Source organism: Bubalus kerabau, chromosome 3 (assembly GCF_029407905.1).
Source record: "Bubalus kerabau isolate K-KA32 ecotype Philippines breed swamp buffalo chromosome 3, PCC_UOA_SB_1v2, whole genome shotgun sequence".
Classification (NCBI taxonomy): domain Eukaryota; kingdom Metazoa; phylum Chordata; class Mammalia; order Artiodactyla; family Bovidae; genus Bubalus; species Bubalus kerabau.
In genome coordinates, this window is record NC_073626.1 from 23,757,481 (window position 1) to 23,785,215 (window position 27,735).

Here is a 27,735-nt window from a genome sequence, read left to right on the forward strand (position 1 = left end):
TCTTTAAGTTCTAATGTATTCTTTAAATATATATTTATATATATATTTTTTTAATTGGAGGATAATTGCTTTACAATGCTGTCTTGTTTAGGCTGGGATCTTCATACACATTTACCCTAGAGGCTAATAGTCATTTTTAAAAATGCAACTAAAACCAGTGAAAAATAAACAGAAAAAGACAATCCACTTTTTGGTGGAATCCCAGGTCTGGGAACTTGGAGTATGTTTTACCATTATATAAGGACTTGCATGTGCCTTTTTCTTTTTTTGACTACACATTTTATATGAAATACTGAACACTACCAGAAAAAGCAATTGTACCTTCATTTTCCAATTCCTCACTCTTGATCTCCCCATGTTTTCTACTTGCTAAACTGAGGGCTTCCCTCATAGCTCAGCCCATAAAGAATCTGCCTGCAATGCAGGAGACCTGGGTTCGATTCTTGGGTCAGGAAGATCCCCTGGAGAAGGAATGGCAACCCACTCCAGTAATCTTGCCTGGAGAATCCCAGGGACAGAAGAGCCTGGCAGGTTACAGCCCAGAGGGTTGCAAGAGTAGAACATAACTTAGCGACTAAACCACCACTAAACTGGGGATAAACAACAGGGAATTCCCTGGCAGTCCTCTGGTTAGAATGCCAGCTTTCACTGCCATGGGCCCGGGTTCAATCCCCAGTTGGAGAACCAAGATCCTATAAGCCTTTTGGCCAAAAGAGGAAAAAAAGAAGAGGTAAATAACAGAACTTTTGGGGTGACTTCTAAGCCTGGGCCTCAATACACTGTGCCCATCTCCCCTTAGAGTTTGCACCTGGATGGTTTGCTCCTCCCAGAGGCCACAATGGGAAGATGATAGAACGTTTTACTTTATGTCTGAGAAGATTCAACAGAGACAGTATTAAAGTGAAGGGTATATTTAAGCAGAATAAATGACACCACCACCAAGAACTAAAAATAAAATATAAGACAATGCTTTTATTGTACATAGGATTTAAACTTCCTTGGAATGACAGAAATCATCTTACAAACTCAAGGCAGCCACGTGTTAGTTCTTGTCCCTGAACCAGCACCAGGCAGGGTGGCTTCTGGAGTCATGAACACTCAGCTTCTTCACACCACGTGCAGCCACAACTTCTGCCAATACAACTGCTCCCCTACAAGGTCTCTACCCAAAACCACACATCTTTACAAAGTCCTGATTCTCTCCCTTCTTCTGGCCAGTCCCTCAGATGACACTTCTTATCCAGCCCTGGAGCAGTCCCAGTGCTTTGGGCTACAAGTCACAGGTCCCCCTCTGTAACTCCATTTGGGCAATTCACCCCCTGCCTCTGTCTGAGATTCCTTCCCCAGTACAAAGCTTATTACGGTGCTCTCTCTGCTCCCACAGCTGAGCTACTTGGGACTCATTCCTGTTCACCATGTTATTCCTTTCATCTCATTTCTCAATGTCAGATGGTGATCAACAGATCAAGAAGAGGATTTTCCGGATTTTCCAAGGGATGAGTGTGGACCTCGGGTTGTGGCTTATGTCCACAATGTCCCTGACTCCTTCCCACCAATGCCCTGCATTTTCATCGCAGCCAGAAGAAGACATTGAGTGGTGTCAGGGGTGGGTGTCATCAGCAATCAGCTCATGAAGACAGTGCAAATGACCCAGTGTCCCATGGGTCACAGATCATCCATCCACTTCTCTGCCACCCTTTCTCCCTAAGATGCTTTTTCCCCTTTTTTCCTCATTCACTATAATCATCTTTTGGTTTTATTTCTTTATTTATTTTTGTCCACACTCTGAGGCATGTGGGATCTTAGTTTGCTGACCAGGGATCGAGCCCACACCTCCTGCATTGGAAGCATGGAGTCTTAACCACTGGACCACTATACCCATCTTTTAGACTGCCCTTTCTAGAAAGCCATCCCTGACTCACCTCCTGCCTCCTAATGGATTATACCCCTCCTCTGGGTTTTTCTAGTGCCCAGAGCAGACTCCCATCACAACACTGTGCTCTCATTTCCTCCTTAGGTCTCTGTCTCTTCTCATGACCTCCTTCAAATACAGGACAAGTTTTGTGGGGGTTTTATTGTTTGTTCATTTTTTTTCTTTTCCCTTTCATGTCACCAGTGGCTACCATACTGCTTGGCTCATAATTAGCACACAACAAATATTTCCTAAGGATATGAGTAGATGAACTCTAATATTTTAGGGGAGAAAACAAGATGAAGAGAGGTGAGATGCCTAGTTTAAGACCATATAATTCATTGCAAGGCTGGGTCTAGAACCCAAGTCTTCCTCGCTCAAATCCAGTATTCCTTCCTCTTACACAGTACTTCTGTGCCTGGTGGGGATGGTGGTGAGGAGGGCTAGCAGTAGTCTGAGTCCCATCCACCCGGCATTGAGGAAAGGGCTTGATCAGCAGACTGAAGTTCATCCCACCTTGTCCCTCTCCAGTCCCGACTCTTATCACATCATCTAAAGCAGTCATTTCAAATCTCAGGTGACCCAGCCAGGGTCAAGTCCTTAGGTCCTCTCTTTGAGCCCTGTGCTTAGGACAGGGTAGCTGCACCCTCTTGGGAGCTCAGGGAGAACTTGGACCCTCGGCCCCAGAGCCCAAAGAAGGGAAAGACCTTCTGGGTGAAGGACGCAGTGAAGGTGTAAATGGGTTCCTGGGTGACGGCGTTGGCAAAGGTCACCCAGCCCACCTCGTAGTCGATGGACACCCGCACCTGCTGGGGCTGCTCCTCCAGGGTCAGTCGGGTGGGGAAGGAGCTCAGGGCTGAGACGAAGCCCCAAGCCAGCCTCACCGCCCATACCCCCTCCTCTGGCCGCATCCGAAGCTCCCCCTTCCGGCGGATGTCCTTACTGACCACGCCCAGGGTGCAGCTGCCCCCGTGAGCCAAGTCCACACTCACCACCCACGTGTGTCTCCCCCCTGTGAAGCCACCATGGGCCAGGACACAGGTGGCCCGGTCAAAACGCTGGGGGTTGTCCGGCGACTTCTGCCACTTGTAGGAGAAACGAGCCTGCTGGTAGTCCTCGGACAGCAGGAGCTTGGGGTGGGAAGTCCGGGGGTCTAGAGAGATGTGCGCTGTGGGGAAAACAAAAGGTATGCAGATGTCAGCAGACACGCTATCACCTTCAAGAAAGGTCTAACCACTCCCCTTGGCATTCACATTAGCATTACTCCCAACAACGTGTAGAGGGCCTACAAACACAGGAAGCATGGGTATCTCCTGGGAACTTGGTAGTGACACTCTCAAGCTCCACTCCAGACCACCTGAGACGGAATCTGCATTTTAGCACAATCCGTAAATGATTCCTGAACCTGTTAACGCCTGCTTCAGAGGATGTGTCCAGTTCAGTCACTCAGTCGTGTCCGACTCTTTTCTGCGACCCCATGGAATGCAGCATGCCAGGCTTCCCTGTCCATCACCAACTTCCGGAGCCAACTCAAACTCATGTCCATCGCGTCAGTGATGCCATCCAACCATCTCATCCTCTGTCGTCCCCTTTTCCTCCTGCCCTCAATCTTTCCCAGCATCAGGGTGGTGCTGATGCTGACTTTTCCAATAAGTCAGTTCTTTGCATCAGATGGCCAAAGTATTGGAGTTTCAGCTTCAGCATCAGTCCTTCCAATGAATATTCAGGACTGATTTCCTTTAGGATTGACTGGTTGGATCTCCTTGCAGTCCAAGGGACTCTCAAGAGTCTTCTCCAACACCACAGTTCAAAAGCATCAATTCTTCGGTGCTCAGCTTTCTTTATAGTTGAACTCTCACATCCATCCATGACTACTGGAAAAACCACAGCTTTGACTATACAGACCTTTGTTGGTAAAGTAATGTCTCTGCTTTTTAATATGCTGTCTATGTTGGTCACAGCATTAGTTAGTTGGTTAGCATGTTAGTTTGGACATGCGGGCTCTCATCTGGTTCTCTGCAGTCCCCTGAAAAGCACTTCTGCCGCCTGCAAACTGGCTGATGCCCAGAGCTGTGTGTGCCTGCTCTCATTTCCTCTGCTGACACATCACGTCCTATCCCTCCTGTATCTCAGAGGGCAGGGACATTCCCCCACCCCCAGTCCAAACTTCATGATCACTCCCTGGGTGCTTATGACTCATATACTCAGTCTTCTTCGCTCCTGTCAGGCTCCCTGACTCACCCACGGGGTATTCATTCTGCCTCAGGAATCTACAATCAGGCCGTCTGAGGGCCACTTTTTGACATCAAAACTTCTGCAGATCTCTGCATAGTGCTACTTTTAGTATCCATAAGTTGAGACAAATACATGAATTCTGATATGTCCATGAATTAGAGTCGCTTCCAAGAACCCCATGACTTCCTAGTGTCTTTGGCTGATAGACTAGGAACAATGGTCTTGAGAGGGGTCCAGTCTTTATTCCTTGCCTGCCCACAGGTTGCACTCCTATCATCCATGAAACAACACCCAAGAGAGAATGGGGGGGTCCTGACAATTCTAAGAATGTTATTCTAAATCCAGATCAAAGTTCCCCTCGCCCAGGAAGCCCTTCATGACAGACCTTGGCCCAGGCTCATTTAATCTTTCTATCTTGTCAAGTGCAGATCAGAACCTGAACTTCCTGTCAGGTATGTGGTATGAGTGTGTGCATCTTTCTTCTTCATGGTTCTCAGGCAGTCCTTATAAAGGCAGTGACATGTATCACTGCCATGTGTGACATTATGTGTGTACATTTATTTATATATATATATGATATATATATATATATGATATATATGTATTTGACTAGTACATTTTCCAGTGTGGAACCCGGCAAAATTATCCTTCATTTTCAACTTTAGATTCTTCACTCCCTCCCATACTGACAGAGGCAACTTACCTGGCTCATAATCCAACTCAAAGCTGAGTTTTTCTGTAAAGAGGAAGTAAAACAAGATGCAATTTCATTAGTCTTACAAAACCACAGAACATTTACCAATGAGGAAACTGAGGCCCCAGGAAGGGAAGGGACAAAGAGAAGAATGGCAGGTGGAACCCTCTAGACCAGTGGTTCTGAACTTGAACTTGCATCAGAGCCCCCGGAGCACTTGTTTTTTATTCAAGTGGCCCAGGGTGGGGCCAAGATTTGCATTTCTGGCAAGTTCCCAGGGCATGCTGATGCAGGCTGGGACTTCATTTTGAGCCTCACTGTCTAGCTCTGAGCAGGCAGAGACCATTTTTACGTTCAATGCCTCACACAGAGCCCAGGACATAGTAAATGCTCAAGAAACATCTACTTAATGAACAGATAAACGGGTTAATTTGTTTCTCATTCTGCTTGGAAATAATTTAGGGGAGAGTCAAAGGTCAGCCTTTGATGAGAGTAAAATTTCTTTCTCTGCTAGGCCACTTACTTGCAGGAAGTGGACTTAGGGGAAAACTCTTCTAAGGTGACGTCTTTTTGTAGGCAGGTCATTTAGAACTGGGTGGCATCATTCATGATGTCATGTGGGACAAGGGGGAGGTGTTGGCAGCAAGCCACTTTTCTGACTCTCATTTCAAACCTTCCACTCCCTCACCTATCACCACTCCCTGTCCCGGAAAAGGGGGTCATGGTCCCCACATGGGCAGTTCAACTCTGAGAACCAGGCTAATGGGGTGGAGGATGGGGGAAAACCAGGGAAAGGAGGAAGGGAAGTCAGCTACCACAGGGCACAGAAAAATACTCTCAGTGGCTATTAATTAACAACTATTAAAAAAATTCATCATATATTATAAATGCCCCTGTGGCTTTTTAAAATTATTGACAGTGACTAATTTTGTTAATCATTCTCTTACATGTCACTTCATGACAAGTGGTTAGATCAGTTTCATTATTTTTCAAAATAGTTAAATTTTTCTGGAAAGCTTCAGCTTTCTTGTCTCACTTCCTTGTCACATTATTCTGAAAGCAGATTTTATAAAGATTGGCAAATAAGGAAAACAAGGCACTGGAAAGGCTTGAGCCTTGTCAAAGGTCACACAAGCATAGGGAAGCAGGGCATGGAGGCCACTCGTAAGCCCAGGCTTCATGGCCACCTGTGCTCCATGGGGTCCTCTTACCCAGAAACATCTTCATCTCCCTCTGCAGCGGGAAGGCTTGCTGGGGGAAGTCCCGAATCCTCTGGCCCAGCTCTGGAGATATAGCCACTGGTTTCCGGCACCTTCTGGTTTCACATCTAGGGGCACAGAAATGGCGGGGTCTGGGATTTAACCTCCTTAGCGATGCCCCCAGACTCAGTAGGTCATCTTCTTCTAACTGAGCTTAGAAGTGCCAGTCCCCATGGGCAGACATCATTCCTCTAGGATGGACCCCCTTCCTCTCCTCACTACTCCCTCTTGGGTAATGCCATGCTAGGCGTGTACCTATGGTTATACGTGGAAATGCAATTGAGGATGTGAAAGTTTACATGTGAGTTTTATCTGTTATGTGAGAACGTATGTTTGTTTGGCAATAACCAGGCGTGTAGTGCCTGTTTGTTTATGTATGTGGGGAAAGAAGAGACAAACTTACCTTATTAGAGTGCTTCTGATATCCTAGGAGAAAGAGAGAAAGCAGAGATTTGGTTTCCACTTCTCCTTCCCACAAGAAAAGACAAAAATACTGTATTCTCAGCCCTAGATAGAAAAGGACACCAGATCCATGGAGTCACAGCATTTTAGGGTTTATGAGGCTTCAGGGATCTTGGAGCCCAACTCCTTTATTTTATAAGATGCAAACAGTGAAGTGACCTGGCCCTCAGAGGCAAAGACAAGTCCCATCCCAAGGTCACCTGCTTCTCAGTCCCAAGTGTGTCCCCCTAAGTCATGCTGCCTTTGTAATGCTATACTGGGACCCCAGTATCTCTCCTCCAGCAAGACAAAGTGAAATAGACCAGAAAGAACTTCCTGTCTGGGGGGTGGTGACACAGAGAATGGTTTGCCTTGAAAACAGCACCTGACATTTGTTTGCTTAGTGCCTGATGCTTTTCAGAGTGCTACTTTCACTTGCATTTTACTGTGCGATCCTCACAAATAAATAATTTGTGAGATAAATAAAGCATCTTCCCTATCTGAATGCATGGTAGGATAAAGAGACCACAATCAGAGCAAAGTGACCCGGGAGCTCTGGGGCAAGCAAGGACTCTTAGAATTCAGAACTTGTGGTCCTGTGACCCATCTTTCACTTGGGGTACAAAGCTCTGTGAGTGAAGAAGAGATGGCTCAGATGGTAAAGATGCCACAAAGCCTAGGCGAGCACGGTGGGTGGGGCGGGGCTCAGCTCTCACCGTCAGGAGCTCCCTCGCCGGCCTCTCCTTCTTCTCCTCCAGTTCCTCAATGAGGGTGTTGAACCGGCCGATCTCCCCAGTGACCAGGACATCAAATTCATCCCGATGCTTCAGGATGTCCTCATCCAGCTTCTCCAGCTGGGCTAATAGGATGTTCTGCTGCTCTTCCAGGAACTGGCTCAGATGTGCAAACTCAGAAATCACCTTTTGTTTCTTGGTGGCCACCTGAGTCTGAGAGGGCAGGAGAAGAAAGAGGCCAGGAAGTTATTCCTCCTCTTTTTACCCTTCCTTTTCCTTCTTTTTCCTTGATTCACTCCCGTCTCCCTCCTGACCCAGATCCACATCTTCCAAGGTTTGGTGGTAAAGTCAGAGCCCCCTAGTCTCCAGGTCCCCGGAGAGACTTGGTTTCCTTTCCACCTGCCCTGCCACTTCCGGGAGGAGATATAAGGAAGGGGTGAGGACACCCTACTTCCTGCCGTTTACCAAGTGCACACAATGTGCGTGTCACTAAGGGACAGTCGTTACAGAAATTCAGTGAGATAGTGACAATTTTTAATCTTCACTTCACAGAAAAATAAACTGAGCATAGAGAGCTGTTTGAGGTCATAGAGCTAATTTGTTTCAGGATTCAAACTCAGAAGGACTTCAAAGCCCCTATATGTGATGTTTCCTCGATTTCAGATAGGCACTGGAGCCGGAGGAAGGCAAGAGGGCTAAGGAAGGGATGATGACCTACCAGGAGGACTTGTATCCTTCGATTTTCCCTTGACTGAATTTCTTGAATCTCCTCTCTCTCTTTTCTTAGACACTCAAGACACTTCTGTATTTGTTCCTGGAAAGAAGGGGCATAAAATATCTAAGATGGAGGTGGGGGAGGGATAAATTAGAAGTTTGGGATTAGCAGATACAAGCTACCATATGTAAAACAGATAAACAACAAGGACCTACCGTACAGCACAGGGAACTAAATTCAATACCTTGAAATAAATTATAATGGTAAAGAGTCTGAAAAAAATATGAATCACTTTGCTGTACACTAGAAACTAATACAAAGCTGTAAATCAACTATACTTCAATTAATTTTTAAAAAATATTTAAGATGGAAACAATGATTTGTTAAGAAGTGTCATCTCTGTCTCCTGGAATAGAGTGACCCAACGAAGGAGTTGGGTCTCAGCTGACAAAGCCTGGGCTGTTATTGTCCTTATCAGCTGACTCTCTTTGGGTCTTTTTTCTCTGGTTTGGCTCTCCAAGAATTTTGATCAGGGCTTTCCCCCTTTAACCTGCACCATTATAGGCTATGATTCCATGTTCCCACCTGAGCCTTCCTGTTATCAAGCTGTGAGAATGTGCTCAGTCGTTTCAGTCTTGTCTGACTCTTTGCAAATTAACGGATGGTAGCCCTCCAGGGTCCTCAGTACATGGGATTCTCCAGGCAAGAGTACTGGAGTAGGTTGCCATGCCCTCCTCCAGGGGATCTTCCCAACTTTGGGATCGAACCCTCATCTCCTGTGTCTCCTGCATTCAGGAAGATTGTTTACTGCTGAGCCACCGGGGAAGCCCTGTCATCAGGCTAAACACACTCTAATTTCTTTTGCCTTTAATAAATGGTATCTAGGGTCTGTCCTGAATTTGATATGCCCTTCTTTGAAATTATCCTAACTTTCTCACATCTCCCAAAAGGAACACCTCCAAACAACCTCTGTTATGAATGGAATCAACTTTCTGAGTATGATCTGGAGGGAACAAGAAACATGGATGATGCAAAAAATAATCAATGATTTGTTTTAAAAACTGCTTGCTCTTGGGGACTTCCCTGGTGGTCCAGCAGTTAAGACTTTGTGCTTCCACTGCAGGGGGCACAGGTTCGATCCCTGGTTGGTGAACTATTAATAAGATCCCACAGGCCACACGATGTGGCCAAAACACCCTCCCAAAACAAACAAAAAAAAATTTTCTTGCTTTAGAGAAGAGTTAGGAACAGTTATATACATATAAATGGCCATAAAAATACACTGCAAAATATATTTAGAACTCTTACCAATACATGCTAATTAACTAGCTGACACATAAACACAGACACCTACTTGTAATAAAACAAGATGCATAAACAACTAAAAACAGCATACACTCATTTAATGATGGAGAAAATTACACACTATATGTGTCTACCCAACCTGCATATATGTAAACACTCATTTACTCACAAACATGAGCGCTCAGTTACACATACACACTCAAATTGTCAGATCCCCCCAAACACACTGCATCTACCGGGAAACGTGCAAACGTTAATACTAATACTATGCAATCACTTCCTCAAGTGCAAACCCAGACATCCTCAGACACACCTGACTGATCCAGGGCCCAGACACACATGCTCGTGTTTTGGTGACTCATTCACTCAACAGGTATTTGTTGAGCTACTATTCTGTGTTGGCCATAAGGAAACAATATAGGACATACTTAAAACACAAACACATGATCTTGCATACCTGGGTCTATTGCCTGGCTGATGATAAAATAGAGAGTGGCCCAAATTATCCACCCCTCCGCTCTGCTTCTTTCAGTCTAGTCCCATTCGAGACCCACCCCCGGAAAGCTCGCAGTTTCCCCTTCGTACCCGGTAGGGCCCCGCTGCATCCTCCAGGAAGCGCACAGTATGCGCGCGGTGCTCCCAGGCCTCCCGGCACACCACGCACAGCTGCATCTCATCGTCCTCGCAGAAGAAGTAGACCTTCTCCCCGTGCTCTGGGCAGACGTCCTCCTCGTCTAAGTCCATCTGGGACACCAGCTTGAGTCTTTCAATGTTCTCCACCACGTTGGCCAGCTGCCAGTTGGGCCGGAAGTTCCCTGGGCGGAAAGGCTCCTTGCAGAGTGGGCAGGTCGGGGGCTCCTCGGGGTCCGGGCTGGTGATCTCCAGGTAGCGGGTGAGGCAGACTCGACAGAAGTTGTGGCCACAGTCGATGGTGACCGGTTCTCTGAGGGTCCCTTGGCAGACGGGGCAGTTGACCTCATCTGCCAGGCTGGTCACGGAAGCAGCTGAGGCCATGGTGCTGCTGCTGCTTGTGATCTCTTCAAGGTCACCTTCTCTGCTCGGCTTGGGGGCAGGGCTGGGAGAAGAATGAGGACGCACAGCGTGCACTCACACACCCACATGCACACACGGCCAGACACAGGGGCATCCTACATACCCAGTGACAGCCCCATGGTCACACACATACACACCTGCACTTGCACACAAGGGCAAGGCACCCACTTGCACGCCTGGCAGCCAGGGTTCTGCTTTCCCCCTCCCAAAGGAACAGACACACACCTCCAGTGGCAGAGACAGAGAAATAGCAGAGGAGTGGAAGAAGAAGGGGTGACAGCCTCCCAGAGATGACCTCAGTTACTGTCTGAGCTGGTGCCCATGACCAGCAGGTTGCTGCCTCGTCCTGTCCATCCAGAGACGCTCATGGTAGAAGTATCTTAACCACCCACGGGTGGAAGAGACTGTTCTTTTGGGAGCAGGAGGGAGACTGGATCACAGAGCAGTGATGCCACCCAGCTTCCCTGCAGTATGACCAGCTGCCTCCAGGGAGATTGAAGGTATCAGCCAACCCAGGGGAGTGTGGGGACCCAGATAAGGGTGTTGTGCCCGGGGCGGGGGCGGTGGATCAGGGCACAAGCAACTTCACCAGTGATGCTCCAACCGGCCTGCTGTCGGCTGCCCAAGGGGTAGGAATGTACTCTGTGTGGGGGAGGAGAAAGAAAAATAACACCAGCCAGAGTTTATTTACGATAACCATATTCCTCATACTGACATAAGCAGTTTAAACACGCCATCTTATTTATTTCTCCAGTCTGCTCTGTGACGTCAGTGCTGTTACGATATTAGCTGAGCTCAGCCAGGTTACTTACCTTGCTCAAGGCACACAGAACGGGAGGTGAGAGGCCATAATTTTCACTCAGATTTGTGAGTCTCAGAGCCATGCTGTCCAACAGAAATACCATGTGAGCCACACATGCAATTTTAAGTTCCAGTAGCCATATTTTTTTATAAGTGAAACTAATCATTGTTGTTGTTCCTTCACTCAGTCGTGTCCGACTCTTAGATTGCAGCACGCCAAGCCTCCCTGTCCCTCACCGTCTCCTGGAGTTTGCCCAAGTTCATGTTTATTGCATCAGTGATGCCGTCCAGCCATCTCATCCTCTGACACCTTCTTCTCCTTCTGCCCTCCATCTTTCCCAGCACTAGGGACTTTTCTAATGAGTTGCGTGTTCACATCAGATGACCAAAATACTAGAGCTTCAGCTTCAGTATCAATTCTTTCAGTGAATATTCAGGGTTGATCTCCATTAAGATTGACTGGTTTGATCTCCTTGCTGTCCAAGGGACTTAAAGGAGTCTTCTCTAGCACCACAGTTCAAAGGCATCAATTCTTTGGCGTTCTGCCTTTATTACGGTCCAATTCTCACAACTGTACGTGACCACTGGAAAGACCATAGCTTTGACTATACAGACCTTTGTCTGCAGAGTAATGCCTCTGCTTTTCAACACACTGACTAGGTTTGTAATCACGTTCCTGCCAAGAAGCAGTCATCTTCTGATTTCAAGGCTGCAGTCACCATCCACAGTGATTTTGGAGCCCAAGAAGAAATCTGTCACTCACTACTTCCACTTTTCCCTTTCCATCTGCCATGCAGTAATGGTGCTGGATGCCATGATCTTTTTTTTAATATTTAGTCTTAAGCCAGCTCTTCCACTCTTCTCCTTCATCCTCATCAAGAGACTCTTTAGTTCCCCTTCACTTTCTGCCATTAGAGTGTTGTCATCCACATATCTGAGGTTGTTGATGTTTCTCCTGCCTATTTTGATTCCATTGCTTGTAACTCATCCAGCCTAGCGGTTCTCATGATGTGCTCAGCATATAGATTAAACAAGCAGGGTGACAGGAAACTAATATTTAGCCCCAAATAGTACCAATGTGTGTAATCAGTAGAAAAAATTAGTCATGAGACATTTTACATTCTTCTTATTTGGTGCTAAAGTCTTTGAAGGGGCTTCACTGGTGGCTCAGTGGTAAAGAATCCACCTGCCAATGCATGGGTTCCATCCCTGGGTCGTGAAGATCCCCTGGAGAAGGGCATGGCAACCCACTCTAGTGTTCTTGCCTAGAGAATTCCTTGGACAGAGGAGCCTGGCAGCCTACAGTCCACGGGGCTGCAAAGAGTTGGACACGACTGAGCAAGTAAACAACAACAAAGTCTGAAATCAGGGCGTATTTTACACGTACGGCACCTTTCAGTTGGGACTGGCCACATTCAATGCCCAGCAGCCTTGGGCATTTGGAGGCTCTTGTGCTGGACAGTGCAGCTCCAGGGACTGAACTCTTGGGGGCAGAGGGTGTAGGTGGGGGGAAGGGAAGTCGATACACAAAGTAGCTGGAGTGGAAAGGGAGTGAGACAGGGTGGAGGACTGATCTCCAGTGGGGTTATGGGAGGTGTTTTCCTTGGTTTTATACGCAGATGCATGTGAGCGGATGAAGACCCATGACTGTCTGATTCCCTTGTCCTGGCTGGGAGTTCAGGAAGGGCACGCGGCTAGAAGCCAGGAGACTTGAGTTGACTTCAGCCTTGCAGCTTTCTAGCTCTGTGACTCAGGAAAGGTCACTTTACCTTTCGCTTTTCATTTCCTATAATCATCACCTGCCCTCAAGGGCTGTTATCAGATTGGATGTAATAATATGAAAATACTAAGCCTTAGATAAATGTGGTTGAACCTGTTTATCTTTTTTTTTATTAATTGAGTTTTCTAAATTGTATCAACACAGATCACTTGTGTTATGCTTTCTTGCCTTCTCCTTGCTGCAGTTAAAAGCTAAAATGGAAGTACAGAGGAGGGGTCCTGGTGGGCTATCATCACACCTGCAGCATTGAGCAGAGCCCCCAGAACAATCTCCCGGAAGTGAGCACTCCTACTCCAGCTGGACTTTGCCGCTGTGTGCACACCTCAGGGCCTGAAGTTTATGGCTCCCACCTGCTCAGCCGGACAGGAAGCAAGGTCTCCTCCCCAACTCTGCCCACCCCACACGGTCAAGGGAAGGATTCCAGGAAACCCCATCTCCCTGTGACCTCATGGTGTGTTCTGTTCCCCACCCCAGGGGCCGGAAGGACTAGGATTAGGAGAGAACAGGCTGCTGGGGCTGCTGTTGGGGAATGCTGGGTAATTCGAGATGCCCTGGAGTTTGAACCCACTCAGCTGATAAGTGGTGGCCAGGACTCTGGGAAGCACAAGAGGTGGAGCCAGGTGGCTTTTCTGTCCAGACACCCCTGCCTTCCCCTCTCTCAGCCTCCCATTCCTTTCCTCTGTGACTCATGTAAAGTGATTCAATTTCAGGGAAAGAGGGTTCATGTGGACTGAGGCAGAGGCCTGAGAGGACGGGCTGGGGAAGACACCGTGATGCCCACGACCCCCTCCCACAAAGGGGCCATCTGTTCCAAGTGCAAAGGACCTCTGGAGGATGCAGTGACCACCGCCTGCGGACACACCTTCTGCCGGCTGTGCCTTCCTCCACCCTCCCAGATGGGGGCCCAGCCCTCCGGCAGGGTCCTTCTCTGTGCCCTCTGCGAGGAGAAGGAGCCAAGCGAGACCCTCCTGGCCCCCGTGCCCCTGGGCCCTCTCGGGGAGACTTACTGCGAGGAGCACGGCGAGAAGATCTACTTCTTCTGCGAGAATGATGCCGAGTTCCTCTGCGTGTTCTGCCGGGAGGGTCCCTCGCACCAGGCCCACGTCGTGGGCTTCCTGGACGAGGCCATCCAGCCTTACCGGGTAAGAGGCGTGGGGTCAGCTCGGGCCACCTGGGGCAGGACAGTGTCCCGAGGTGGTGAAGGGGATGGAGCGGAGAGCTGCAGGAAGAGCCATGGCTGGATATGGCCATGGTCCATATTAGGAGACCAACCCCAGGCTGCTGGGACCTGGGGCAGCCCCAGGCTGAGTGGGACGCGGTTCCTTCCATTTGGATGTGTAGCTGTTCACAGTCTTGGAGAACTTCAGCTCCAGCCCTGAGGGGACCCCACAGTGATGGAGCACAGAGCATTGTAGCCACAGCTTCACTGGGAAGGAGAGAGAGCAGCTGTCCTCCTGCAGGTCATGAGCAGGGTGGCCTTGGTCTCCCCGGATCCACACTGGGTATGGGACCTAGCAAGGCCCGGATGGCTGGGGCTCAGAGAGGAGGCAGGATGGGAAGGTCATCCTACAAGCGCTGCTCTTCTTTTCGAGAAGCGGGGTGTGGCAGTACAATAGTCCCTCTAGTCCTGGGGACACTATCCACTCCTATCTGCCCCTCAGGTCCCTCTTGTCACCCAGCCACCAGGTCTGGAAGTGGCCTCCCTAGGACCATCTCTCATCTTTCCCTCGGCATTATCCCCACAACCACCTCGGAATCCAGGCTGTCCCCGTCTGTCACAGAGGCTCCACCAAGGGCGCTGTCTGCACTCTCACCTCTCCGGTCACCCCCCAGTCTGCTGCGAGGCAGAGCCTCCCAAATCGCAAAGCCCATCATGTCGCTCCCCTGCTCACAACCATCCTGTGGATCCTGACTCTGTGTCTGAAGAAAGGCCATGCCTTTAGCATTCAAGGCCACTTGCATTCAGGATCTTGCCTTTATCTGTCAGCCACCTTCTCCAGGCACAATGTGTCCAGACAGATTGACCGTTATATACCTGCTGTTTGCTAAATTAACACTCTTTCCTGCTTCTAATACTTTTCAGTAGTTTCCTCTTCTTGGAAAGCTTTCCACTCCCCTCACTCTTTTTTTTCCCCCCCTTAGTGGGTTTTTTTGTGTGTGTGTATTTTTATTGTATTGTTTTTATTTTTTTGTATTATTTTTGTATAGCCAACTAACAATGTTGTGATAGTTTCAGGTAAACAGTGAAGGGACTCAGCCACACATATATATGTACCCATTCTTCCCCAAACTCCCCTCCCATCCAGGCTGCCACATAACATTAAGCAGAGTTCCACGTGCTATACAGCAGGACCTTGTTGGTTACCCATTTTAAATATTGCAGTGTGTATAATATATATTTAAATATTTTATATATATATAAATATATATACTATACATATTTAAATATATCAGTATTGATCCCCAAATCCCTGACTATCCCTTCACCCCACCCTTCCCTCTGCCAGCAACCATAAGTTCACTCTCTAAGCCTGCTTCACTATTTTTTTTTTTTTAAGCCATTTTACCAAATTTTAAGTGTACAATTCAGAGGCATTAAATACCTTCTTCCCCTTCTCTTACCCAACTGGAAATTTGTCTTTCATGGCCCTTTGTAACTGGTAGCTGCTTTCTACAACCTTCCCTTGTCCCTGCAGGCAGAATTGCCCCCTCTGCTATGCACCAATCTCACTGTGTACACACCTCAATTGTTGCATTTGTCTGTATTTCATTCACTTGTGACAGACTCCATCTCTACATGGTGGTCTTTTTTTTTTTTTTTTTTCTTCCATTTTTGAGCTGAGCAGCATGGCTTGTGGGATCTTAGTTGCCCAACCGGGGATCAAACTCCAGGGCCAGGCAGTGAGAGAGCCAAGTCCCAACCACTAGACCACCAGGAAAGTCCTGATAGTGGTCTTTTACAGACAAGAACTGGGTCTTTTTTTTTTTTTTTACCTTTGACTTCTTCAGCACATGACGATGTGCCGGGAACATGGTAGACAATTGAGTCAAATCATGAACTAAGCCACCTCCTTCTGCTTATTCGTCTCTCCACAGGACCGTCTCAGGAGTCGGCTGGAAGCTCTGAGCACGGAGAGAGATGAGATTGACGACATGAAGAGCCGGGAAGACCAGAAGCTCCAAGTGCTCCTGGTAAAGGCCATGTCCCCATAGGCTGTCTTCTCCTTTGGGGATTTTCTTTTCTCATTTTTTGTTAATTTTTAACCCTGTTAATTTTCATCTCAGTTTTCACAGAGCTTTCTATTTGGTTGTTTTCCAAATACAGTTTTGCAGTTCTTTTTTTTTCTCCTTCAAATTAAGCTTTTTTCTGTTTTTTCCATGTCTTTAAACCTTATTGTTGGAGAAGACAATGGCACCCCACTCCAGTACTGTTGCCGGAAAATCCCATGGATGGAGGAGCCTGGTAGGCTGCAGTCCATGGGGTCACAAAGAGTCGGACACGACTGAACGACTTCACTTTCACTTTTCACTTTCATGCACTGGAGAAGGAAATGGCAACCCACTCCAGTGTTCTTGCCTGGAGAATCCCATGGACAGAGAAGCCTGGTAGGCTGCAGTCCATGGGGTCGCACAGAGTCAGACACGACTGAAGCGACTTAGCAGCAGCAGCAGCAAACCTTATTGTTAATTGAAGGTTACGTGATGTTTAAGTTCTTTTAACCCTTCATCTTGGTAACTTATTTTCTTGTGCGCTTTCCTGTGGTTCTCACATTTGGGGGTCCCACATCTGGGGTGGCTCCAGTCAGCACCTTTCTTTGTTTATTCCGAGGGGGCAGGGTGGGGACGATCCACACGGGAGTGAGGGCCATGTGATCAGTCAGTATCTGGATGGAGCCCTGGCCTCTCAGTTTGATCACTCTTCTGGATCCTGCTCTTAATAACTTTTGGTCCTGAAACATTCCCCAAGTTTCCCATCAGCTCCGTCAGACATTTTAAGGATTCTTGTAACCTTTGAGAATTTTTGGTTGTCTGCATTAGACAGCTTTTGGGAATAAGTATAATTTTGTTCTAAATCATCAAATATCCACCTAGCATCCACGAATGAAATGTCTCACAGAGACACTTGTGGCAGAACAGCGTCTCATAAGAAATCCTGATTGTCTTCATTTAGAACACCCCACCCCATATATCATATAATAACATTATTTGTAGAGTGTAATTATTTTCTATATATTTATTTTTGGCTGCACTGGGTCTTCGTTGCTGTGCACGGGTTTTCTCTAGTTGCGGTGGTCGGGGGCTGCCCTCTAGTTTCAGTGTGTGGACTTCTCTTTGCAGTGGTTTCCCTTGTTGTAGAGCATGGGCTTAGTTGCACTGTGGCATGTAGGATCCTCCCCGACCAGGGACTGAACCCATGTCCCCTGCATTGGCAGGCAGACTTCCAACCACTGGACCACTGGGGAAGCCCTGTAATTATTTTCTTAATACTTGAAAGTGTTTTTATGGCTTGCACAAATTTCTGATGTGATAATCCTCCACTTTAATGAATAAGGCATGTACATGGCCAGAATTTCTATTTTTCTTTTCTTTCTTTTAAGGGTGCATTTTCTCCTTCCACCCCATGTTTTATTAAGGTATACTTGAGAAATAAAAATTCATATGCTTAAGGTAGGCAACATTATGTTTTGACCAATGTATACATTGTTTCCTGTGACATTAAGGTAGTTTTGGTAGAATTAGGTGAATTTAGTCTTTTATCTCTAGTCTCAATGCTTTCTCCTTAGCACTCCTTTGATTCTGCAAAAGTAATATCAGTTTGGATTTGTTATTTAATCCAGTAGCTATTTAAAATGATCCTAAATTCAATTTTCTTGCAGCTATATAGTACTTATTAGTTATATATTAACTAATATTTTTATTGTCATTCCAAGTGCTGAGAAAATATGACCTATAGGATTTCTGCTGCAGGATTTCATAAAGTTAATGATACATTTTTAGGCCTAAAACCTTGCAATATTAAAATAATATTCTGTAGTATTTGAAAATTATGTCCATATCCTGATAAGTGCTCAAAAATGCTTTTCATAAGTCTACCTGACTAGTCAAACTTTAGAATAAAGTTATTTAACACATTGTGTTTATTTGTTTTTAAAACTCACTTTATTTAAACAAAAAGTTTACCCATTTCTCCCACTTGGAAATCCCCATTTAGGGGTTTTCATAGCAGACTCTGGGGCAGCTTGTTGTCTGTGTCCGTTGCCTGGCTGGGAATAATGGGCAGACTGTTCTTATTCACCTCCCTGACTTGCCTTTGCCTCTGCTTCTGCAGAAGGGCATTTGGGGTCAAGGCTGAGGAATCCCAAAATATCAGAGCTAGAAGTGGTTCTGGCATCTTCTAATCCAAGATCCATCTTGCCAGCCATTATTTTTCAGAGCAGAAATTTCATGTCCAGAAAAGTGATGCTCCCAAGGCCACATGGCAAAGTCCAAGTTCATGATGAAATGACTAAAACCTGTTTCTCTTAACCCTTAATCCATTGGTCTTCCCATTACAGTCTGTCTACCTGAAAGCATTGCCTTCATATAGGAAGCTTGGGGCCAGAAAATGTATGCCAGTGTCTGCATGCTAGGACTGATCACAAGGCTGACCCCAAAGACAGTGGGCTGATGGTGTGGCGGTATCTGGCTCCCTCCCATCTCTTTTCTTGTGCTACAAAGTTCTCCAGGAGGAAATCCACACTGTGGAATCTCTGACCAAGGAGAGAGAGTTTGGGGACAGGAAGATCTCCAGCATCCCTGAACTCCCATCAAAACATGTCCTATAGATGGCGACCTCGGTGACTAAGACCAACGCCACACCATTCTCTCATACAGTGCGTGCATGTTCAGTCATGGACACGACCCCATGAACTGTAGCCCACCAGGCTTCTCTGTCCGTGGGATTTTCACAGCAAGAATACTGGAGTGGGTTGCCATTTCCTTCTCCAAGGGATCTTCCCGACCCAAGGATCAAACATGTGTCTGCTGTGTTTCCTGCATTGCAGGTGGATTCTTTACCACTGGTGCCAGTAGGGAAGGCCTCTCTTCTCATAAGTTGTGCTCTAATCACAGCCTCCTCTAGCTTCAGTTGCTCTCTAAGAGATCATCTCCACCTGACTCTAGAGATGGTATGGGAGGGTTAGGATGGTATTGCAGATGTGGAAGTATGTTTGAAAATCCTGGCTCTGAGAGCATGATGTGCATTATTATTAGAATCCCTAAGGTGAGATGACAGAGAAGGCAATGGCACCCCACTCCAGTGCTCTTGCCTGGAAAATCCCATGGATGGAGGAGCCTGGTGGGCTGCAGTCCATGGGGTCGCTAGGAGTTGGGCACGACTGAGCGACTTCACTTTCACTTTTCACTTACATGCATTGGAGAAGGAAATGGCAGCCCACTCCAGTGTTCTTGCCTGGAGAATCCCGGAGACGGCGGAGCCTGGTGGGCTGCCGTCTATGGGGTCACACAGAGTCGGACACGACTGAAGAGACTTAGCAGCAGCAAGGTGAGTGAGAGCATGATTCTCATCCTTGGTAAGTTTATCCTGACACCTACCTACTTGTATTAATACCATAATATTATTTGGGAGGATGAATCTTGGAACTACTTTCTCCCTGTCCCTTTTAATCAACAGTAAGGATATAGATGAGGCTCCGGGAACCCAGCTCTGTGAGTTTCTCCCTAACCATGCCTGTCTTTCTACCCCTTGCAGACTCAGATTGAAAGCAAGAAGCAGCAGGTGGAAGCGGCTTTTGAGAGGCTGCAGCAGGAGCTGGGGAAACAGCAGCGCCTCCTGCTGGCCAGGCTGACGGAGCTGGAGCGGCAGATATGGAAGGAGAGGGAGGAGTATCTCTCCAAACTCTCTGAGGAAGTGGCCCGGCTGGGAGCCCAGGTCAAGGAGCTGGAGGAGAAGTGTCAGCAGCCAGCAAGCGAGCTTCTGCAAGTGAGAGACACCCCAGCAGCTCATGGGATAGGAGAGGGAGCCCACAGGAAGGGGACATCATGCTGGGGGCTGGAAGATGCTGGAGAGAGACAGGAAAGGGAAGCGGAGATGATGTGTAATGAGAGGGACTGATGGTTATTGGGTTCCTTTGGCCCAGGGAGGTTACAGAGATGAAGTCTCAGAAGAGCTGGATGACTTTCCCATGTCACATACGGTGGTCATGCCAAAGGCTTTGGAGTCTGATGGGCTTGGGCTTCAGTGTCAGTCAGCTCTGCCAGCTGTGACACTGGCAAATCTCACAACCTCTCTAAACATGGGGCGATAATAGTACCTCCCTCAGGGGGTTGTTGCAAAGACCATAAAAAAAAATTTTCATGCAAAATGCTTACCATAGTCCCTGGCTCACTGAAAGGACCCAGAAAACAGTTCCTGTTGTGATTATCACTACATTATCCTGTTTCATATCTTCTGGCTGGTAACTCAAGGCCTGGTCCCTGCTCTCCACCATCTCCTAATGGTTGGAGGCAGAACACACTCCTAGGATGAGGCTGAGACAGAGGAACCAGCTAATGAACTGACAGCAGAGTCCCACATGAGTAAGGAAGCATGATGCAAATGAGCAGTCTATGAGTAGGTGATTAAACAGATCAGCTCTCTGGAGGGCAGAGTTTTGAGCTGATATGAAAAGGAAGAAAGGATGTACAGAAGCCCTGATGGGAAGGATGTATGGAAACTAAGTGCATTTTTTTTTTCTTTTGTAGGATGTCAGAGTCAACCAGAGCAGGTAGGCCCCACTCTCCCAGACTGAAGGGGGGTAGGCATGCACTGTGGGACTGAAGGTGCAGGCTCCTACACCTTGCACCTACATGTGGTTACCCAGAGAAGCAAAAGCACTTCGACAGACACACTCTGTCATCCTCTCACACATAAACAGCCCCAATTTACTCAGATCTGTATGCTAAGGCTCCTTTTTAAACTGGTATTGGGGACACATTTTCTTCTACCTTAGAAGTGAAGTTATAAATAATAATCATGGGGAATTCCCTGGCATAGAACTCCATGATCTCACTGTCTAGGGCCTGGGTTCAATGGCTAATAGGGAAACTAAAACCCCACAAGCCATGTGGCACGGCCAAAATAGTAATAATTTTAAAAATTAAATAATAATTATGTTGAACTGATCCAGGAACATCTTATTTAATTACTGAATTATTAGTGTTTGAGTCAGTATTTAACACCATGTAAAATGTCAGTCAAAGGGGAAATATTTAGTACAGAATATGAGAAGCACAAAACAGGAAGACCAGTCTATTCTTTCGATCATTTTTCCCACTCAACTTGAGACACAGTGACTAAGGAAGAGTCCTCATATATTGTTGCCCATGTGTGTGTAGGGGAGCTGAACCCAGGTGCCCATGAATCAGGAAGTTCTCTAAACATATTTCCAAAGAGTGTCGGAGATCTAGATCTAGAAGAGTTTTTCTGAGGTCTTCAGGTCTGATGAAGAAGCTAAGACCTAGAGAAGTGCTTGTCAGTCACACAGAGACTGACAAGCAAACACAACCGGAACCAGCATTGAGGGCTTTCTCACTGCGGTGTAGGATTTCTTTCATCTCCTTTTTTCATCCCTTTTCAACCCCTTTCCCTTTGTACCAGACATCATGCAAATTAGATTGTTTAAGGCTGTTTTTCAAATGGCACTGTACCGCCCTCTAGAGGCTAATAGGGGTGGTGATCTTTTCTCTTTTGGTCCCCAGGAGTACATTCTCTTAAAGCACCTGTATCTAATTCCTGAGAAGTGGTTACCATTAGTTCCTCTTAGGTCTAGCTGAAACGCTTCTTGCTTTAGTAACTCCACATTTCCAGCAAAGATAAGAGATGTCACTCAATCTAATTATTCACCACAGATGCCAAGATTCTTGAGTCAGATTTTAGCCTCATTGGGTCTGAATGACCCAAACATTATTTTTGGAATTAGAACCTAACTGGTTACCAACTTGTCTGCAGGTGTGAGATGAAGACTTTTGTGAGTCCAGAGGCCATTTCTCCTGACCTTGTCAAAAAGATCCGCGATCTCCACAGGAAAATACTCACCCTCCCAGAGATGATGAGGGCGTTCTCTGGTAAGTGAAAGGGGACAGCAACTTCCCCCATTCCCATCAGTTTCCCATCTGCCTTCCATGAAGCTCCATCTTCACCTTCCCAACCTGGCTCAAGGCATCTCCCATCCCTTAAGCCTTCCCTTAGTGATCCTACTCTGCCCAGAGAGACCATTCCTTTGAGCATCTCCTCTCCCCAAGGATGGGCACGGCAGAGTCAGGAAGGTGAGGACATCATCTCTCTCACAGCAGAAGCTCCCTTTCTTCTGTCCCTGTCCTCACATTGTTCCCAGGACACACTGCGCTTATTTATTTGAAATAAGAACTAATAAGTCCTATAAATCTAATAATAATAAGGCCTATAAGAAGTAATAAGTTGCAGGTCTTTCTATTTTTGCTTCCCTCAGAAAATCTGGTGCATCATCTGGAAACAGAATCAGGTAAACACTTGGGGGCCTTGGGAGCCATTTTTTCATTTATCCCTTCGTGCACTCATCCATCCACTCCAAGACAGAAGGACAGAACAATTAAACATACGAACTCTGGAGCCTGGTTGCTTGGATTCTCTGTTCTAGCTTTTGCTAGTTATGAGACACTGGCAAGTCATTAAGCTTCTTTGTCCCTCTTTGTACTATTATAATTAATATAATAGTACCCATCCCATAAGTAGTTGAAGGTAAATGAATTTGTGTATTAGTAAACTTAGTATAATACCTGGCACATAGTAAGTGCTCAATTAGTGTTAGATTACACATACATATTATTTATCTAAAATACTTATCAAATGCTTGGTCTTTTTGCCCAAATTTGTCCTAGACTCTTTATTGACCTGGACAAATACTGTACAATTCTTTAAATAGCATTTACTTTTAAGCTTCCCTGGTGATCCAGATGGCAAAGAGTTCACCTGCAATGCAGGAGACCCAGGTTCGATCCCTGGGATGGGAAGATCCCCTGGAGAAAGGAATGGCAACCCACTCCAGTATTCTTGCCTGGAAAATTCCATGGACAGAGGAGCCTGGTGGACTACAATCCATGGGGTCACGAAGAGTCAGACATGACCTTTAAATTGGTGCTTAATTGAGAAACTGTTTCCAAAAGCATCACCTTATTCTGCTTCTCAAATTTAACTTGTAGAAAACTCGACTGGGGGGGTCTTTCTAAAATGCAGATTCTGATGCAGTAGGTCTGTGTTAGGGCCCAAGATTCTGCGTTTCTAACAAGCTCCCAGGCAAGTGATGGTCCTGATTCATGGACCCCACTTTGAGAAGCAAAGCCTTGCAGCACCCCTTGCCGGTCAGGTATAGATGTCATCCTCTGCCTCCTGGAACAAAACTGAGGTTCTGAGAAGCGGGACAATGACAGGCTGCACAAGGCGGATGCTCTTTGTACCTCCCACTCACAGCGCTTGCTCTAGGGGCATTTTCGGAGCCGCCAGTTCTGATGTGCACGCCTTCCTCCCAATAGGGGTCGTCACTCTGGACCCTCAGACCGCTAGCCGGAGCCTGGTCCTCTCCGAGGACAGGAAGTCTGTGAGGTACACCCGGCAGAAGCAGAACCTGCCCGACAGCCCCCTGCGCTTCGAGGGTCTCCCGGTGGTGCTGGGGTCCCCCGGCTTCTCCTCGGGGCGCCATCGCTGGCAGGTGGAGGTGCAGCTGGGGGACGGCGGCGGATGCACGGTGGGGGTGGTCGGGGAGGAGGTGAGGAGGAAGGGGGAGCAGGGCCTGAGCGCCGAGGAGGGCGTCTGGGCGGTGGTCCTCTCCCACCAGCAGTGCTGGGCCAGCACCTCCCCGGGGACCGACCTGCCGCTGAGCGACATCCCGCGCCACGTGGGCGTCGCCCTGGACTACGAGGCGGGGCGCGTGGCCCTGCTGGACGCCGACACCCAGGCGCCCATCTTCACCTTCACCGCCTCCTTCTCCGGCAAAGTCTTTCCCTTCTTCGCTGTCTGGAAAAAGGGTTCCTGCCTTACCTTAAAAGGCTGAAGCAGGCCTTCCGATGGGCAGTGCGGCGCCCGGGGATCCAGCGCCGACCCTTGGACGATTCGTTAGGACATGGGATCTCCAAGTCCCTATAGTTTTGTAATTTTTTTCATTTTATTTATCGTATGTCTTTCAACTCTCAGAAGTCCCTGGTCACCCTGCTGACGCTCCTGCCTTCTGTGCAGTCCCTAGGGAAGAACCAGAGACAGGCAGGTTGCCACCAGGACACCAAAGTTGAGTAGTCCGTGGTTTTTTTTTTTTGGTTTGGGGGGGGGGGGCACTAAAATAAAACTTTTTAAAGTTTCGAAATAACTATCATGGGAAAAGCCAGAACTGTGTGGAGCTTGCATTAATGTATCCAGTTAACTGGTTTTTTTTGGACATACACATGGAGATGCTTTCGTCTCTCCGATCTTAGTCTCTTCATCCAGCCCCAAGTGGACCCAGGTCCCCTTTCTTTCTGGTCCTTTCTCTTGTAGAGTATGTCCTAATAAAGTGTGCAACCCACCCAGACTCCTGCGTCCCGTGTGTCTAATCAGTGCTGCTGGGGTGGACAGAAAGGCCAGTGGAATCTCTGTGACCAGTACATATCCTGTCCCTTTTACTCAGGACTTGCCTGAGGGCAGGCTAGCCAGACCTTACTGTTCAATAAGAGGAGGCTTGTGTTCAGTTCCAACTCATCTCTTAAACATTTATTATTGTTACTGTTGTTATTGGACACAGAATCTGACTACACATTCAAGTAAGTTCACAAAGTATGAATCTCTGTAAGAATGATGATGATTCACACACTACCACCATCACCACCTCGACTATACTTTCTGATTCTAGCTCTCTCCTTTCAAGTTTAACACTTATATTTCCATCTTCCCATCCCAACCCTGGAAAAAAAATCTACCTTCTTCCCCTATCAGGGTCTCTCTAGTAGATATCTATGTACAAGATTACCTTTTGTATCCTATGAGCCCTGTTCCTGAACTATGGGGTCAGATGTTTTCAAGATACTCCACGTGCTTGTACCCTATGTGAACTGCATTACAAAACTGTAATATGAATCAATGCAATGTGAATAATTACCACCAATTTCAGTAGAGTAATATAAGTCCTTGATACAAAAGAAGCGAATCCGAGGCTCTTCTGTCATCACAGGCAGAACCACTCTGTGTCTAACCTAGAAAAAAATCAAATTGTTTGATAGTCCAACCTGGTACTAGTAGTAGTGAAACATGAAACCTGAGTTCTTTTCACAGAGCCGAAGAATGAATTCTGCTAACTTGCGAACACTCACACAGGCAAAGTTTATTTTAGAAGATAGAGATACAAAGCCCTCAGTATAGACACTGAGAGGGGATGAAGAGGCCCCAAAAGGCAGGGATTACAGCAGTTTTTTATCTTTACTAGTATTGATCTGTACATTTTTGGTTGGCTCATGACTTTAATATATGTCTTTTTTGACCAACTAGTTTAAATGTCTCAATGTCCAGTTTGTCAATTTATGGTTTTCTTGGATCCCCCAGTTTCTCAGTTTCTCCAGACATTGTGATGCCATCCCTTGACCCTTTCTCAAGACCCCAGATCATTAGTTAGGGACTAGATGTCTGTTTAGGAGCTAATTGTAGCTAATTGTCTACCTGGAGTTTTTCTCCTTGATAAACTGGACAGCAGTTAATGATTGTCTTGTCCTGGGTCTGAATGTTTTATGACCCTCCAGACCAGGGAGGCATTCCTCTGAATGCCTGAAAATTGAGTGAGATGCTTACTTAAGAAGAGAAAAATTGAATTTAATAAAAATGAATTGAGGTCTCAAAGCCTTATACTGTCTAGCAATTTCTGCCTCAGTTGTATTACCTAATGTTTATTATAAAAGCTGTATCAATATATACTCCTGGTTTTTAAAAGATTCAAACATTTTCAGAGTGAAAAGTCCCACTGTCCTCACTTCCTCTTATCACATCTCATAAAACCCTGGTTAAACATTTTGTGTATACTGCCAGTTCTGTAGACAGGTGTATTTAACTTTTTTTTAACGAACTTATGAGATTATTCCATAAATACTCTTTGCAATCCCCCTCTCATGATATGCAACACATGCCTCATTGTAACATTTGTCAAATAGTACCCAAATCAAAAGTTATTTTTCAAAAATACATATCTTCCTTTGAACATTTTGACAAACCTGCGAAATACAGAGGACTTACTTTGTTTTTCTCATCCCGTGGCTGAGAAAACTGGCACAAGTTAAAGGAACTGTCTGACAGGCTTCTCAGCTGGTCTTTGTAACCTGCGGGAAGTGGAATCCTCAGGCCGGTGACCTGATGAAGAAGCTCAGACTTGCCAGACAGGTCGACGGGGCTTTGTTTCTTTTCCTCTGTCCTGAACTACTGTTTTAGACAGACAAGACTTTTTTGGTTGAGTATGAAATAGAAAAAAACAAATGAACGACTTACACTGTATTTCCAGGCCTCTAGTACTTCTCCTTTTAGGGTGGACCAGCAGACAGAGGGCTGTGGATATGCACATGTGGAGGCTCTGGGCCAAAATTAAATTGCCCTGAATGAAGGAACGATTCAGAAGCCTGAAGTGGAGGCTTAGGAGTTCATAAGACCCAAGGATGAGGACTGGGAGCTATCTGGAGGAAAGGCAGAGGAAAATAATCCATTTGGTGGCCCCATTGGAAAGTTGGAGAATATCTGTGTTGCAGTGTTTGTGCTGTAAAGCCATCCTTTATCTCCTCTCTGGGATCTTTGGCACAATCTCCATTGATCTCGATATTTCTGTTAGCGCTGCAGTTTCCTGGGAACAAGAGAGTGTTGAGTTTTGTCCACTACTGAAAGTGTGCTCAGTCGCTCTGTCATGTTCGACTCATTGCAAGCCCGTGGACTGTAGCCCACCAGGCTTCTCTGTCCATGGAATTTTCCAGGCAAAATTATTGGAGCAGGTTGCAATTTCCTACTCCAGGGCATTTTCCTAACCCAGGGATCGAACCTGCGTCTCACATCTCCTGCATTGGCAGGTGGATTCTTTACCACTAGCACCACCTGGGAAGCCCGTCCCCTACTGGGCAGGAGGCAAAAAGAGATCTCACAACTTCCTTACCCATTCCTCTGTTGATGAATGTTTAGGTTGCCTCCGTGTTCCGGCTATTGTAAATAGTGCTGCAATGAACATTGGGGTGCGTGTATCTTTTTGAACTGTGATTTTCTTTCCTGGGTATATGCCCAGGAGTAGGATTGCTGGATCATATGGTAGTTCTATTTTTAGTTCTTAAAGGAAACTCCATACTGTTCTCCATAATGGCTGTATCAGTTTATATTCCCACCAACAGTGTACAAGCATTCCCTTTCTCCACCCCTTCTCCGGCATTCATTGTCTGTAGATTTTTTTTTTTTTTGATGATGGTCATTCTGCAGATGTGGTACATATATTCAATGGAATATTCAGTTCAGTTCAGTTCAGTCGTTCAGTCGTGTCCGACTCTTTGAGACCCCATGAATCGCAGCACGCCAGGCTTCCCTGTCCATCACCAACTCCCGGAGTTCACTCAGACTCACGTCCATCAGGTCAGTGATGCCATCCAGCCATCTCATCCTCTGTCGTCCCCTTCTCCTCCTGCCCCCAATCCCTCTGAGCATCAGAGTCTTTTCCAATGAGTCAACTCTTCGCATGAGGTGGCCAAAGTACTGGAGTTTCAGCTTTAGCATCATTCCTTCCAAAGAAATCCCAGGGCTGATCTCCTTCAGAAT

General features: G+C 46.7%; 2 protein-coding genes across 2 annotated transcripts; one reads left to right on the forward strand and one right to left on the reverse strand.

Annotated features, from left to right (window-relative positions):
• Nucleotides 1-1,025: 1,025 nt before the first annotated feature.
• TRIM10 (tripartite motif containing 10) lies at nt 1,026-10,947 on the reverse strand. The gene is made up of 7 exons (XM_055570994.1): nt 9,881-10,947; nt 7,994-8,089; nt 7,258-7,488; nt 6,504-6,526; nt 6,053-6,168; nt 4,851-4,883; nt 1,026-3,080 (listed from the first exon to the last, which is right to left on the reverse strand). The coding sequence occupies exons 1-7, from the start codon at nt 10,307-10,309 to the stop codon at nt 2,539-2,541; spliced, it is 1,470 nt and encodes a 489-aa protein (XP_055426969.1). The 5' UTR covers nt 10,310-10,947; the 3' UTR covers nt 1,026-2,538.
• Nucleotides 10,948-13,057: 2,110 nt separating this feature from the next.
• On the forward strand, nt 13,058-25,990 carry TRIM15 (tripartite motif containing 15). The gene is made up of 7 exons (XM_055570995.1): nt 13,058-14,071; nt 16,026-16,121; nt 19,681-19,911; nt 20,673-20,695; nt 21,919-22,034; nt 22,418-22,450; nt 23,478-25,990. The coding sequence occupies exons 1-7, from the start codon at nt 13,703-13,705 to the stop codon at nt 23,993-23,995; spliced, it is 1,386 nt and encodes a 461-aa protein (XP_055426970.1). The 5' UTR covers nt 13,058-13,702; the 3' UTR covers nt 23,996-25,990.
• Nucleotides 25,991-27,735: the final 1,745 nt, after the last annotated feature.

Coding starts and splice junctions, on each gene's coding strand:
- TRIM10 (XM_055570994.1), bottom strand. CDS start 10,309: ATGGCCTCAGCTGCTTCCGTGACCAGCCTGGCAGATGAGGTCAACTGC. Junction 8,090..9,880: donor ATGCAGCGGGGCCCTACCGG/GTACGAAGGGGA, acceptor CCTTCTTTCCAG/GAACAAATACAGAAGTGTCT. Junction 6,169..6,503: donor ATCAGAAGCACTCTAATAAG/GTAAGTTTGTCT, acceptor CTGTGCCCCTAG/ATGTGAAACCAGAAGGTGCC.
- TRIM15 (XM_055570995.1), top strand. CDS start 13,703: ATGCCCACGACCCCCTCCCACAAAGGGGCCATCTGTTCCAAGTGCAAA. Junction 19,912..20,672: donor CAGCAAGCGAGCTTCTGCAA/GTGAGAGACACC, acceptor TTTCTTTTGTAG/GATGTCAGAGTCAACCAGAG. Junction 22,035..22,417: donor GATGATGAGGGCGTTCTCTG/GTAAGTGAAAGG, acceptor TGCTTCCCTCAG/AAAATCTGGTGCATCATCTG.